The sequence below is a fragment of the Schistocerca serialis genome, chromosome 4, assembly GCF_023864345.2.
Source record: "Schistocerca serialis cubense isolate TAMUIC-IGC-003099 chromosome 4, iqSchSeri2.2, whole genome shotgun sequence".
NCBI lineage: Eukaryota > Metazoa > Arthropoda > Insecta > Orthoptera > Acrididae > Schistocerca > Schistocerca serialis.
The window spans coordinates 741279065-741294234 of NC_064641.1; the positions used below are offsets into that span (position 1 = coordinate 741279065).

Here is a 15170-nt window from a genome sequence, read left to right on the forward strand (position 1 = left end):
GACTCAGTGCCAGCTCCGTCAATCCAGGTGCGTTGTTAATCCAATGGCGTCGTCCACATGCACACGTAACACTGTCTATCACTGTTCCCTTGCTCAGTTGTGTGTCGCATTTCACTTCCGAATCTGAATATTTAAAAATCACTTTCACTTTTACTCAGTTTGTTTCCCGGCCGAAGCACCAATTGTGGGGCGGCTGGTGGATTAATTGTTGTTACATATATTGTTTGGTTTGTAATGTAGAAAAGATGCATTTCCCGGCCGATGCACCAACTGTGGGGTGGCTGGTGGAATTAATTGTTATATATAAAATGTTTTGTTTTTCCCGCCCGATTAGCAACATTTGTGGGGCGGCTGGTGGAAATTGTAGTTATTTATTTGTAGAATGTTTTGTAATGTAGAAAAGATGCATTTCCCAGCCGATTAACCATATGTGGGGCAGCACATGGAATTAATTGTTATATAAATGTTCCTATTATTTATGCTGTCTTTTGCCGTTCTCAACACTGGCTCTCTAACTACAATATTGGCAACCAGAAAGTGATTAGCAAAATGTGAAGCCTGTAATTAGAATTCATAGTGCCCACTTCATCTGAGAAATACACTTATAGCTACAGCTTATAGCTCTGAGGAATTAGGAGATTGTCTGGGATTCATAATCAAAAACGATTCTCTAAAAATGTTCACTATATTCTGAAAGTCACAGACCAAAATGAATCCACACAATCCAACTAACAGAGCAGCTCAGAGTCTAATGCGCTGATACAACTATAACTGTTCAAATTAAATGTTTAAGTGAATGCTCGCCATAATTTGATGATAAAGTTCAACAAACGCCACGCTAAATAATGGTAGAATGTCTGTCCCGCGGCGGCACATGAAAATACGACATACGCAAACTGAAGTTAGATCATTAAAGTCATCCCAGAATTAACACTCCTCTCGAAAACGATTTCATGGTTACGTGTATCCCGAGTAACTTATTACGGCATCCGAGGCTGTTTATAGCAATGATACCGACGCGACGCGACTCCCGACACAGATGGTGCGCTAATCAGCGTCTGGAGAGAACTGGGGCCTTACTTCCTCACGCAGCATTCTTATATATAAAGCCGTGGTGCTGATGGTTAAGGGAACGCCTGATCAAATCGGTTCTCCCTACTAGCCGCTGCGCTAGTAATGCACCACTCCAAGTTATTGAATAAATCATCGCTTCCTTTGCTGATGGCCGATGAAGCTCTCAATTTAAATGTGCATTCAGCACACAGGTAAGTAATCATAATAAAAGTCTGACGTGGCTAAGTCAATTATTTTGGGCGAGAGAATTAATTTAATTACACTACACGCAGTAGACGAGCTCTGAACTTGCCCTTTGGAGATATGCTATCGCTATAGTTTTATAGTTATTCAGTTGAAACTTCTCACATCTTTATGATTATAGTGGATCTCCATTCTACTTAAATTTAAACATCCTAGCTTTATTTATTCGCCTACTTAATCTATCTTGCTTCCTTAATCTCTAAGACAAAAACCAGAAAATTATGAATGTCAACTAAAATTTTAATTTGTGAGATCCAGAATACTGTTTCTACTAAATTATTATGAAAAAGGAATCTAAATATAAATTTTTAAGTTTCTAGCTCTTTTCTGTTGCGCCAATGATTTTTACAGAAAAACGTCCAAATTTTGAAAATGGTTAGTTATTGAACAGATATTCAACTCATATTGATTGTATTACTCCTGACATGCTAGAACCATTTCAGGTTATATACTTGATTTCAAAATATTGCGCAACATTTATGACGTCAGAGCTAGTTACAGCAGACTAGGCTGGCACACAATGGAAAGACTGATGTGAATTTTATACAGCGTGAGTAGGCTTCTTCCCTACAGTGTCTACTGCATATGCTGCAGAAAATTTCCAATACACAAGAGCTGCCTGTGGTGCACAAAATAGGAGCTAAGAAGCAACAGGGCCAGGAAAATGTTATGATACCACCACCACCATTCCCAGTATTTGACTGAAAACATGAAGTCTGGCAGAATTATATCTCCTCACAGGAACAATGTTTCATCACACATCAAGTATCAGGTGATAATAAGCACAAAGCTTTCCTTATTAATAATACTGATCACTATATGTTCATATCAGTTCAAAAAATTATGTCCAGAAGACGACCCAGTGACTCTGTCAGATTCAGAAATTGAAGATAAATTAGAATCATATTCTGAGGCTTAAATACATTTTGCATAATTTTTCACAATTATGGGGCTTAACGAGAGAGTGTAAATTTCAGTGTGGGTGGAAATGAAAAGTAAAAGAAATCATATGCAGGTTCTCTCATTCAAAATATACTGATATGCATTTGCAAATTAAAGAAAGTCTGTCTTAGCTTAACTAATACATCTTTGCAAGACTGTCTGGCATTCATTTGAGCACTTAAGCTAATGCAAGTATCTGTTGATGTGCTCCAGGACACAGATGATACTGTGTTTATGCTGCTGAGCCAACCAGTGCCACCACACAACTTGTCTGGCCATATACACAAGTCACAGGATGGAATCAACATTACATGAAAAGATTCTTTCATGCTAAATTACAGTCTTGTGCATGCTATGGAGTTAATGACAAGCAAGAAAATTGCCCAGATCAAAAGTTTGTAACACTAAACAAGTGAGTCAATGAAATAAGACACTCAGACATACAAAAGAGATTCAAAATAAAAATTCAAATGATTTTCAGAATGAATATGAATAAAACAATAAATTTTCATGTATGAAACATAACAAAAATGTGATCTTTTCAGTGAATGATAACTTCATGTTAACACAGTAGCATTTCAATTCTAAACTGACACAGGCTCATCAAATTTTTTAATTAATCTACAAGTTCAGAATTTGTCAGTTTGTTACAGAGGCCATCAGACTCCAGTTAATGGTCCATTTATTATGGACGAGCAACCCATCCCAGCTTCGCATAGGTAGCACAAAGTATCTACAGCCAGACCACTTGCCTGGCCCAGTGGTAACTTTTTTACAGAGCACTCCATGGAGCTATGATAAAAAAAATGAGAGAACAATGTTTGGTAGCTGAATATCTTCACATACACACATTCTCCGCAACCCACTGTATGGTGTATGGTGTATGGTATCATATATCACTACTAGTTATTTGCTTTTTCTGTTCCACTGAGGGAATAGCAACTCTCTATATGAACCCTAATTTTTAGTATCTTATCTTCATGGTTCTTATGCGAAATGTGTGTGGGTGGTAGTAGGATTGTAGTCAGTATGATATCACCACTTTTGTATAAATTAGATGAGCTAAGCCTGAAATGATTTAGAAAAACTTAAATCAGAATGCCCAGATAGAGCAAACGTGGACCTCCCAAATCTGAGGTCTGTGTCACTGTACACACTATAGACACCTGCAGGTGACTCCTAGACCATGACGTACTGCCATGTATTTTGCTTTCCCTAAAGGTTGTTCAGAAAACTAATTCCAGACCTGTAAGCATATTATTATGCCCCATACATGTCTTCATGTCCTCTCTTCAGTATGTCTGAAAAACTGGATCAGCATTCTTTCATAATGAGTGAGACTTTGAGCTCAAGAGATGAAGAGACATTACTATCATGCACAATGGAGCTTGGGACATGATTTTCTGGTAAGAGCAGTGCTCAGTAATCATGTTTTGTACTGTGACAGGGATTTTTCGCTGTCTGCTTCTGTTATGAACCATTACCCCAAGTCCTTTAAGTAATTATTAATGGTGGATTAAGCACTACTTATAAAGTAAGTTTTAAACGAGTGTATTGTAGTAATCTTTTCATCTCCTTGGGTGATTTATTATAACATTTTGTTCCCTGATAGAAAATATTGCTTTTTCTTTCCCTTTGGTAAATTGAAGCCCAAACTGGCTCTTGTTCCATGTTATATGTAGAACTATTAGTGAAATACTTAATAATGTTTTCCCTGATATGCACAACTGATTGAAACATGTACTCACACGGTGCAATAAGAATACTCAGTTTTTTAAATTGTTTTTTATGGTGGCTTGATTATTACTTTTAGTTATTATTCATGCAGCCCCTTTCTGCAGCTTGGAAACTGTCTGCCTGTTTTGTGCCTTTGATCCCGAGAAAAGTATCCCATAACTAAGACACACTTAGAACAGAACCCTAAGATCATAACATGCTGGTGATATCCTTTCTTCCAGTATCTTTGTATGTTCATTCCATATTGACTTACAATCAATATTTATTCCTAAAAACTCTGTGTTTGTTACATGATCTGTCAACTTATCATATGTGCTTAATATGACAGAGTTGTTTTCTTCTCCTTATGCGAAGTGCAAGCTGCTTGTTTTCTTTATGTTCAGTGTTAATTTGCTACATACTGCTCCACTGTAAACATCCTTGGCCATTTCATTTGCTTTCTTTAATAGTTCTTGCTTTTTATCAGACTATGATGTAACTGTTGCTGTCATCAGCAAAGAGAACTTTGTCTTCATGTCTTGTACTCTCTGGAATGGGGTTTGTATGCTGTCTATGCACACCATTGGAATAGGCTGGAACCAAAGCCGTGTATCCTGACATCCTGGTTTTGATTCTTTAATTTCTTCTTAACTTCAAGCTCTTTTGGGGGAAATATCATAATTGTACTCACTGTGTAATTTGTTGTGAATGCTACAAATGGTTTAAGAAGATTTTATTGCAACTTCTCTGCAGTATCAGAGAAATAGTCATTTATAAAATTTGTCAATTCCTGATGATTTTATATTACTCTAATCCCATCTTTGATTTATGTATTATGATTAATTACCATGTTAGAAATTTACACTGTAATTACCTTCACTTTTATTCAGTATAGATGGTCATATTCCATGTCCTTTCTTATGTTTGATGCATGTGATACTTCCATTTTTCACAAAATAAATGTAGATTTTCCATTTAATCAGCATGATGATAAAAATGATAACAATAAAGATAAAAATAATTTATTAAGTAATAATGTGTAGCTTCTGTGTTATAGATTAGCAATATACGAAAAAGGATACAAGGTATGCTCTGTATCAATGAAAATCACTTTGCCACCACAATACCCATTTGCTCCTGGCATTTGTGCAGACACACATAATGTGTGGCATAACTGTGTTTTACCAGTTCGAAATTCTCCAAATGCTTCTGTAATTGCCATGGATTCTACACCTCCGCCTAAAAGTTTACTGAAAAATAGAAACATATGTGCCTCTTATTCTCAGCAGCAATAAAAATGATCAACAAAATAATTTCTGTGACTTTAAGATTGGCCTCTAAGAATTAAGCGCAGTTGGTATCTTACATATTTACTCACTCTAATTCCTGGCTTCCTGTGCTTACTCGAAAAACATATTTTCGCCTATCACTAACTTCTAGTGCTGTCAGAAACCCCATCCCTGTGCCAATCTTACAACATGCTTCTTTGATTTTGTCAACTTTAGCCTCTGAGAAACCTTTAATGCCACATAATTTTTTGCGAGTGCACATTTGAATCCCCTTTATTGTGCATATTCCAGAAGATTTAAGCTTCTTTATGTCTGCTACATTCTAAAAACAGAAGAAAAGAACAGTGTTTATTGATGTAATGTAGAATGTGACTGGCTTTGCACAATTATTCAATTACTAATACACATACTGTTTCACAACTGAATCCACACATAACATAATCACTGTTAAAATACTACTAAAACTCATTCCACATTTTGAGATCATTGACTTACGTTTTCTAGTTAATGTTGACAAATCATTAGGTGCTACTACATTAGCTCCACACAGTTTGTATGACTGCCACTGAGAGTTAGAATTAACACAAGTTTTGACTTGGTGTAGGGAGGTGATCTAAATTAAAGCTGGCTGCTGCTACAGTTAAAAGCTACTTCTGTCAGGTAGATACATTAAATTATGAAGGAAATGCAGTACAGGATAGAGTGTACCCACATGCAGTACAATGAGCACCAAACAAATAAACTTCATAGGTTTCTGGCCAGGTGACTTGGCAAAAATCATGTGATAATACGATGAGTGTAGCTCCCATCATCTTCAGACTTGGAAAAGTGTATGTGCAGTCTTGTACTTGTCTTTGTATTACTTGTCCCTTGATAAGGAACTTTCAACAGGTACATGGGAGTTGTTAGATACCACTTCAGACATTGACAGGGGGCTGCATAAACAAAGACATAATACAAGACAATGAGGCAAATGTCAACTGGGGTGAAGTGGGGCACTAAAGGTGAAGTGCAACAGCTTGAATTTTCTGCCTTTTTTGTGTTGCATGGATTTGATTTCAAGTTTATTTTGATGCTCATCTGTCCCCATAAATTATTAAATGAGGTTATGTACAGACACACATGCAGCATAATCAACTATTTTGTTCGTCAAGTGGTTAAAACAACGATACTATTAAGTGCTTTGTAAAGTTCTGTTCAAACCTACTTCACTGTGTAAAAGTAAAAAGCATTATAAATATTAGTACAATTGCATATATAGTGCTGTAACTTGTAAGGTGATTTGCTACAGCATTACAATAGTCTATTGTCAATAGCTGTTCTCACATAGTAATTTTTTCAGAAATTGTAAGTTCATGGGGTGAAATGGACCTTCATGCAAATCCACAAAAAATGTCATGAAGAGAACGAAATTAACGCTGTTTCAGAATTTAAAAGAACAGACAAAAGTGTAAGGTATATTGCTGAAAAATATCAAGTATCAAAATGACTCTGCACACAGACTGTTTAAGGAAACATTACACAGAAATTCGGTCATCAGATAATATTGACTGAAGAAGATGAGCAAATGAATTTTGATGAGATTTTACTATGGGGTGATTGGGGATTCCCATTCCAAACAAATGATGTCAGCGATTCAGTGCAGGAGGATTTGAACAGGCAAGGCCATGTGGTGAAAAAATTCATACAACAGGGCTGGAATTTGTTGGATCAGAAATCTCTTCAATCAATATGAAGTGCTTAGCACATGTCTGTGTGAGAATGAAAAGAGCATCTGAGCAGAACCAGCAGCCCTGTCATAAGCAAAAGCAGGAAACCTTTGCTGTCTCCAGGAAACAGCATCACCCCCAAAAGCAGAGTGCAAATTCAGACTTATTGGATGGCTAAAGAAAGAATAGCAAGAAGCTACTATCAGTCAGCAAAATTCCTTCAGAATTGCTGCAAAAGCCTGAAATAAATGACAGTGCTGTCCATAATGAAGTCATCTCACATGAACCATTGGAAGAATGAGACAATGATTTTGTAATTGTGGTGTTCATCACACAGAAAGGCATGAGAGAGCAGTTTTATGTTGGTGATGTATTTTTGCAACATCCAATTGCAGTGAAGGTTTTCAGGAAAAAGGAAGGCAAGAAGGCAGTCTTCTTTCACTTCCTTGATGTTGTGGACCGTGTTGATGTGCAATACAGGGATATTGTGGTAAGACAAATAAAGCACGTAGAAAAGAGGTGTCCTTACAACTTTCCACCTTTAAAGGAACATACTGATTTCATATAAGTTTGGCAGAGAACAGAAATTGTCTAAACCTACAAACCAAAATAAGTGTTTCCTCCTCTAATGAATTGTTTCCTCCTCTGCTGCCTATGTATTTTGTGCCTTTTTGGTTCGTTAAACTTATTGTTTTCTTTAAACAATATTCTAGTTTATTTTCTGCTTCTGTATTAAACAAAAAATACTTAGGGACTAAACAGTAGAGCCTCTGACTTTCCTCATAAACTTAGCTAGGGAAGAAGGAATATTACCAACATGTTTAAAAAAAGAGTAAAGTAATCCCTGCTTTCAAAGGAGGCAGCAAGGAAGACCAGGGAATTAATGACCAATAACTGTTACAGGCGTCTTACTAGGAAGTCTAATGACAGACATAATACAAATTTTATAGAAAAATGCAGTACTTTGAATGATGCCCGGCATGGGTGTAGGAAGGGTAGATCCACTAATAAAAGCTGAATTTGTAGCATGTGTAACTAAGGCACCAGACCACAAAAGAAAGTTTGTGGTATGTTCCTTGACCTTTCAAAAGCTTTTCATTATGTATGCCACAACATATTATTAAAAAAGTGTAAGTGCTATGGTAACAGGGGAGAGCAGCCGATATCATAAAATAATTCATGGAAAAGAAAACATTGTGTAGAAAAAAAATAAAATGTGAATAATACTATTAAAAATGTCTACTCAAATCCTGAATTTGTTAAATATGGAGGTGCCTCAAAGATCAGTGCTTGGCCCACTACGTTTTTTTTATTTTGTATGTAAATGATATGCCCAAAACAGTAGGGCAAATGCTGCCATGTTTGCAGATGGCACTTAATTTATTGTAAGAATTTGTTTCATCAGAGGACTTACAAAAGCAAGCTTCTCTAAATATGGCAGACTGATACAATCATTTCAGAGGAAATAATCTTTTTATAAATGTGAAGAAAATCACATACATGCAGGTACATGCAAACAAAACATTTAACTTGAACAATATTACTGTCAAGCTTGGGGACTTTGATCTAAAACAGACAGAAACTTATGAATTCCTGGGTGTGACAGTGGTAGGTACTTGACATGGGAGAAGCACATAACAAACATTTGTGACAATGTGGGTTCAAGTATATTTCTAATGACAAGAATGTCAAGGACAATAAACACACAAACATTGCTAACAATGTACTATGTGCTGGTTAGTAGGATAAATTTATTGGAGTCCTCTAACTTACTGTAGTACTCTGCTCTGTCCAAGACAAAATGAAATTCAGTATGGAAGTTGAATAAGGTGGCTACCTCCTATTTCTTGACTTTTGTTCAAGATGCAAGATTGCACATTAGGTAACTTTGTACACTGGAAACTGACACCTGTGGATCTGTATTTGCATGCATCTAAATTCAGTCACCCAGCCAAATGTAACACTGTTTTGAACACTTCTTTCCAAAACACTTGGGCCATACATGATCACAAACAGTTACCTATACCTCAGAGGGATTTTCCAAAGGAATGGTTACAGTCATACACAAATTAAGAAGACAATGCAAACAATGTGTGATACATTAATAATGCAAAAAGAGACCATGCTACTTGTGTTTCTCTCATGTGTGGCCCCATCAACAGCAAACATTGCAAAGCTTCTGAAGAAACAAAATATTTTTACAACCACTGCAGAAGAATACAGATTTAGCTTATCAATAATGTAGGAAAAGATAGATCATTACTTACGGTAAAGATGACACATTGAGTTTCAGACAGTTACAAGTAAAAGATACTTACACTTAAGCTTTCAGCCACAGCCTTCATCAGAAGAAGAAAGAGATGCACATACCATTCATTCACACAAGCAAGCACACCTCACACACACGACAGGTAACTCTGTCAGCTGGGACCAGAATGCAACTGTCACATGGAAAGCAATCTGAAGATGGTGGGGAAGGGTAAAGGGGAGCAGTGTATGGGTGGGGAGAGAGAGGAGTGCTGTCTGCCAGCATGTGGAGGGACTAGCTGCCAACAGGCACAGTGTCCGGAGGTTGTGTGGCAAGGAGGTAGGGAAAATGAAGCAAGAAAGGATAGAAGTGAAGAAAGATGGCCAGGTGTATTGTTAGAAGGTGGATAATAGTTGGGAGATGGAGTTAGTACAGAGGGGTAGAAATTATTGGGTGGGTGCTTTGGGGACAGTATGTTACACCAGGCTGAAACCAGAATAATTACAGGAGTGGAGAATATGTTGTAAGGATAACGCCTATCTGCGCAGTTCAGAGAAGCTGGAAGTGGAGGGGAGGATACATATAACTTGGGTAGTGAAGTAGCCATTGAAATCAAGCATGCTATGTTCAGCTGCCTGTTGTGCCACAAGGTGGTCTACTTTGTCCTTGGCCACAGTTTGGCAGTGGCCGTTCATCCTGGTGGACAGATGCTTGGTAGTCATACCAGTATAAAAAGCTGTGCAGTGATTGCAGCAGAGCCGATATATGACATGGCTGCTTTCAGAGGTGGCCCAGCCTTTGATGGGGTAGGATGAGTCTGTGACAGGATGAGAATAGGAAATGCTGGGTGAATGGATTGGGCAAAACTTGCACCTGGGTCTTCCACAGGGATATGATCCTTGTGGCAAGTGGCTGGAATTGGGAATGGCATGGGGATGGACTAGGATGTTGTGGAGGTTGGCTAGGTGAGAGAACATCACTTCAGGAGGGGTGGGAAGTATATCGTGTAGGATGACCCTCATTTCAGGGCATGATGAGAGATGATCAAAGCCCTGGCAAAGGATGTGGTTCAGCTGTTTCAGTCTGCAGTGGTTTTGAGTGATGAAGGGGGCGCTCATTTGTGGCTCATTCTTGGGGTGGTGAGAGGATTGGTGTGTGAGGGGAAATGGCATGGGAGATCTGTTTGCGAACCAGGTCTGGTGCATAGTGCGTGTCTGAGGGATCCAGTAAGTTTGCATTCACCTGGTGTCTACAGAATTCAGTGAGTGAGTGGGCTGATTTACACTGAGTGTACACAACCCTGTTTTGCAGCACAGGTATGTTTGCCTTGGCCAGAAAGGTAAATCAGTAATTGCTGAACAGAGCATGAATAAAAGCTGTATGTTTGATTTTGAGTGGATTGGAGTGCTATGCGTGGCCATTTGAGTTTGGAACATTGTAATAGAGAAAAACATCAAAATTAGGACCTATGATGGCCTCAAAAACAGCGCTGAGACTACCAATTGTGCTCTGTTTGTAACCAGTTACTGATGGCAGTATGCTGCAAGCAATCCCAGTCAAAAAACATCAAGATGGCACGACTGACCAATCATGCTGGCTTAAGTGCAGCAACATTATTCTTTGGCACTGGGAGGGGATGATGGTGAATTGAGAATGATCTGGGAATATTGTAGGATCTCGTAAGGGCTCTAAAGAAACTAGATTATCAAGGCAAAACAGCCAAAAATCTTGAACAGCACATAGTTTAATAGAGGCGTGGCTTTGGTATAGATCTAAATTCACATATTCCAGCACATGGTAGCACTGATTCATTTATTCATTCATGCATTAACTCATCTGTCTCATGCCATGCAGCCCATCATGAATCAGTCAAGGAATAAATTTAATCATTAATCAGCTAGCAACAATAGTAATTATAAAACACTATAGTTAAACTGTTAAAAACTGTTTCTGCTGAATTTAAGCTACATTTAACAACATGAAAGTAACAAAAATAACAATAACTTGAAAAAGAAGCTACTGCTTCCTCAGCTATATTAAATACAAGGTGTTCCATGTATCTGATGACAGCACATACAGGGTCGTGTCTGCCGGCCTCTGGTGCCACACAGGCTGGTCAAATGGGATACCACGTATCCCTGTTAATGCCATACTACTTGTCTTTTGGACAGTGTCATTTGAGCAGTGGAACAAACACTGTGAGTGTAGCAGTGAAGTCTGCTAACACAACAATGCAAGACCAAAGTATTCCATTCTACAGCGAGTGTCCATTTACAATTTGTATATGCATACAAAGTCCGCTCACAGTGTCTGGAGATTGTTTGAACAGAAGTTTACAGGTATTTGAGTTGTGATGCAATCCATAAATTAGTGAATAAATATTATGAAACAGGAAATGTTCATGACACAAAGCATAAATGATAATGTATAGTGCTCACAGAAGCTTGCATCGATGACGCTGCATGCTGCCTCAAAAATTCCCCTAAAATGTCTCTTAAATGTCTTTCACAGCAAATGCAAATTTCTTGCACATCTGTTAAAAGAGCTACTAGGGCTAAGGCCCTATAAAGTAGCTGTAGTGCAAGAACTTAAACCTGCTGATCCTGCACAAAGAGTTAGGTTTTGCAAATGGGTATTTAGACAAGTGCGTGATGGTGGAACAGATCCTTACCTCCTTCTGTTTTCAGATGAGGCCTGGCTCCATTTACATGGATATGTCAATTCCTAAAACTGTTGACATTGGAGTGCTTAAAGATCATTCTGTTCCATGAGGAACCCCTTCATCATCAGAAAATATGAGTGTGGTGTGAAGTTAGTGGTGACAGAGTAATAGGCCCAATTTTTTTGACGACACAGTTAACAGCGAAAGATATGTGCAAAACATTTTGCAACCATTTTTCAATGAACTGAGTGAAAGAGAATGAAGCTTCACATTTTTGAACAGGATTTGGCATGGGCTCACACAGCCAATGTTTCTTTGCATGCAATTCACAATGTGTTCCATGGTAGAATCATTAGTAACAATATGTTGGCCACTCAAACTCCCAATTTAACCATGTGTGATTTCTATTTGTGGGAAGCAATAAAGGATAAAGTGTGCACAACAAATTGGTACACATTACAGGAACTCAAAGATAATGTCCACAAGTCAACTGATTCAATTTCTCAAAGAGAATTACATTGTGGGAGAATAATTTCTCGAGTAAATGTCAGAAATGCACAGAAAACAATGGCAGGCAGTTACAGCATTTCCTTACATGATTGGGTGAGTACAAAATTTAGTACTCCAGTAGCAGGTGGGCGACATAGCATCTGATTTACCAGACAATGGAGCACTCACTGCCCACCATCTACCGTGCTGTGGGAGCAGCCATCAGATAATTGGAACACTCTGTAGTTACTAATTATCTGCTATTGCTAGCTTAATATCTGTGTGACCACATTGACATTTAACACAGAACAACAATTATCTATGTGAAACTGTTTTTATTATTAATAATATAATAATAATGCAGTGGAAAATTAGTGTAAAAATTCAATGCTCTTTGAAGAGGCCTGTGTGCACTATGGATGCAAAGTAAGTGTTCCTACTGCTTGCTTTTGGTGAACAAATACTTTCTTTATTTTAGTTACACAGCTCAGAGGGTATGAAAGTATGAAAAATGTGACAGCTCTCTGGTATTCTATCTAACACAATGGTACAAAGTACCCTTTGCACTGCTCTGTTTACTGTCTTTCAGACTATTATGTAGATGTAGATAATGCCAGGTCTAAAACATAGCTTCTTAATTATTTTATCTGTGTATTGACCCAGTTACAGATTTTTATCCGTATAAACACCAAGGAATTTTACATACATTTTCTTTTTAGTGTATTGTTGGCTATTTCTGGCACCATCAGGTTTTTGATATTTGTTTCAAACTGTGTAATATTAGTCTTTGTGATATTAATCTTAAATCTTGATGCCTCAGTTTTTCTGTTATTATTTATGATGACGTCTGGATCTTGCTGTCCAAGGAACACAATATTTTAGCATCTGAGATGTTGTCATCATCAGGTGTGTTTATGAACTGACTGCTCATGGCCAGAGCTGCACTTCTATATCCATGAGCTCCCACCACCCTCACCTTTGCCTCCCTCTCCTTCACAACTGTCTGTAACACCATTTTAAGTTTGCAGCCAGGGATGTATTCAATGCACAATGTGCTTGATGGTACTCTGCTCTGCGTGCATCAGAAGCCAGTCTGTTGTTGTTGTTGTTGGCAGAAATCTCTTTTAACCTCTTAACCTACATGGAGGTATGGGTATAGTAACAACAGATGTGTCACAGACCTATGTTGGTAGTGATTAACATGTACATATAAAATGAAGGTGGACATAAAACCCCTCTGCTCACACATCAGCAGCTGGTTCATCAGCACACCTGATAATGGCAACATGGTTGTTTGTCAAAATAATGTGTCTTTTGGACATCAGGATCTAGTATTACACCCATGAACTATTCTCTCATCATCAACAGCATGAAAAAATCATGTACATCTACAGAGAGGGGATTTATAACTATGTAAAGAAAATAGTTCTGTGAAGTTATGTGGTGTCTGCTGTCAGTCGCTCCTTGTCATGATATTTCTTTGGAGAGTCTTCTAGCCATATACCAAGCTCCTCTATTGAAAACATTGCAGGCTCATGCATGATATTCCAGTAACATTACTTGATTCCATGAGCCACTGCTGCAAGTCTGTGCATTATTCTGAGAGCTCTCTGTGATGGAAGTTTTCTTTATTGATATTGGATCGATTGTCTTCATTCTGTAAAACCACAAGAGAATGCTGATAACACAGAGCACAGAGTTTTCCAATCATAGAGTCCATGCACTGTCCAGATGATAACCTCCATCCTGATTGGTAAAGTTCTCAGGACACTTAGTTCAACTGATCCTTCAATGATGCAGTCCCAGAATTAGCAATAGTGGTTTGCTGGTTTAGAGAAGATGAGTATCTCACTGGTGTTCCACAATGCACTCCTAAATGGCACGTGTGGTTTGCTCTATATAAAATTTTCCACTTACACAGAATTCTGTAAACACCTGTCAGATCAAGCTCCAAGTCCTCTTTGATCAATTCCAGAATCTGAAATATGACTGTCTAAGGACCTTATTAATAAGGCAGAAGTTTCCAGGACATCACAAGGAATTCTGAAACTGGGAATATTCAGTTCCACATAGCTGATGTTCTGTTGCAATTTTATAGAACAAAGATGATAGGTCTGATATCAGCCTGCACTGTGGAGAGCATTCAGAGAAATGCACACACTTGCAGCAGATGTATATGTGCTCAAATAATACATGCACACTGTCTCCTCTTAAATATAGGAGTGTGGTCTACCTTCAGAAGTCTACAGCTGAAAAATTACCCTATTATAAGATGGAGTTCTTATCCAAATTCATAATTCTAAAAATACAGGGTCATCTTATATTTGCAGTTTGCTGCCAATTTCAGCATTTTTATGTTCTGTAATGGATTAATGTAGGCATTGTCATATATTTACAGATCAAGTTTTGGTGGTTGAGGTCATGTGCAGATTTATTTTGAAGAATGGAGAAAGGGCTGGAGTGTGAACAGTGACACCACCCTGACTGAGAACTACCAGAGATCTCGAAAAGGTAACTTTGCTGCTAAGAGCACATTTCTCTAGTCTCACAACGATTCAACAACAGTACATTTCATTATTTGCTATTACATAATTCATTTAATCTAGTGCCTACATTTATTACTGCTAGATGTTTTATGTGGTCAACACTGTTCTGTATGTACTCCGAATTCTGAAATTTCTTCCGTGACAATCACAGTTAGACTCATCAGATATATTATTCTATGTGTGCGCATGCAGACACACACACACACACACACACACACACACACACACACACACACATATGTGCATGCACAT

At 38.0% G+C, this 15170-nt stretch overlaps 1 protein-coding gene and 1 long non-coding RNA gene across 2 annotated transcripts in view; one reads left to right on the forward strand and one right to left on the reverse strand.

The window, feature by feature from the left end:
- Positions 1-15170, reverse strand: part of LOC126473261 (meiotic recombination protein DMC1/LIM15 homolog) — a 156820-nt gene that overhangs the window by 69687 nt on the left and 71963 nt on the right. Inside the window, exons 4-5 of the mRNA XM_050100209.1 lie at positions 5354-5586; positions 5058-5225 (exon numbers count right to left, since the gene is read on the reverse strand). Coding sequence (XP_049956166.1) covers positions 5058-5225; positions 5354-5586 — 401 coding nt within the window. The remainder of the gene's footprint in view (positions 1-5057; positions 5226-5353; positions 5587-15170) is intronic.
- Positions 14767-15170, forward strand: part of LOC126473262 (uncharacterized) — a 30671-nt gene continuing 30267 nt past the window's right edge. Inside the window, exon 1 of the long non-coding RNA XR_007586428.1 lies at positions 14767-14883. This is a non-coding gene — a long non-coding RNA (uncharacterized LOC126473262). The remainder of the gene's footprint in view (positions 14884-15170) is intronic.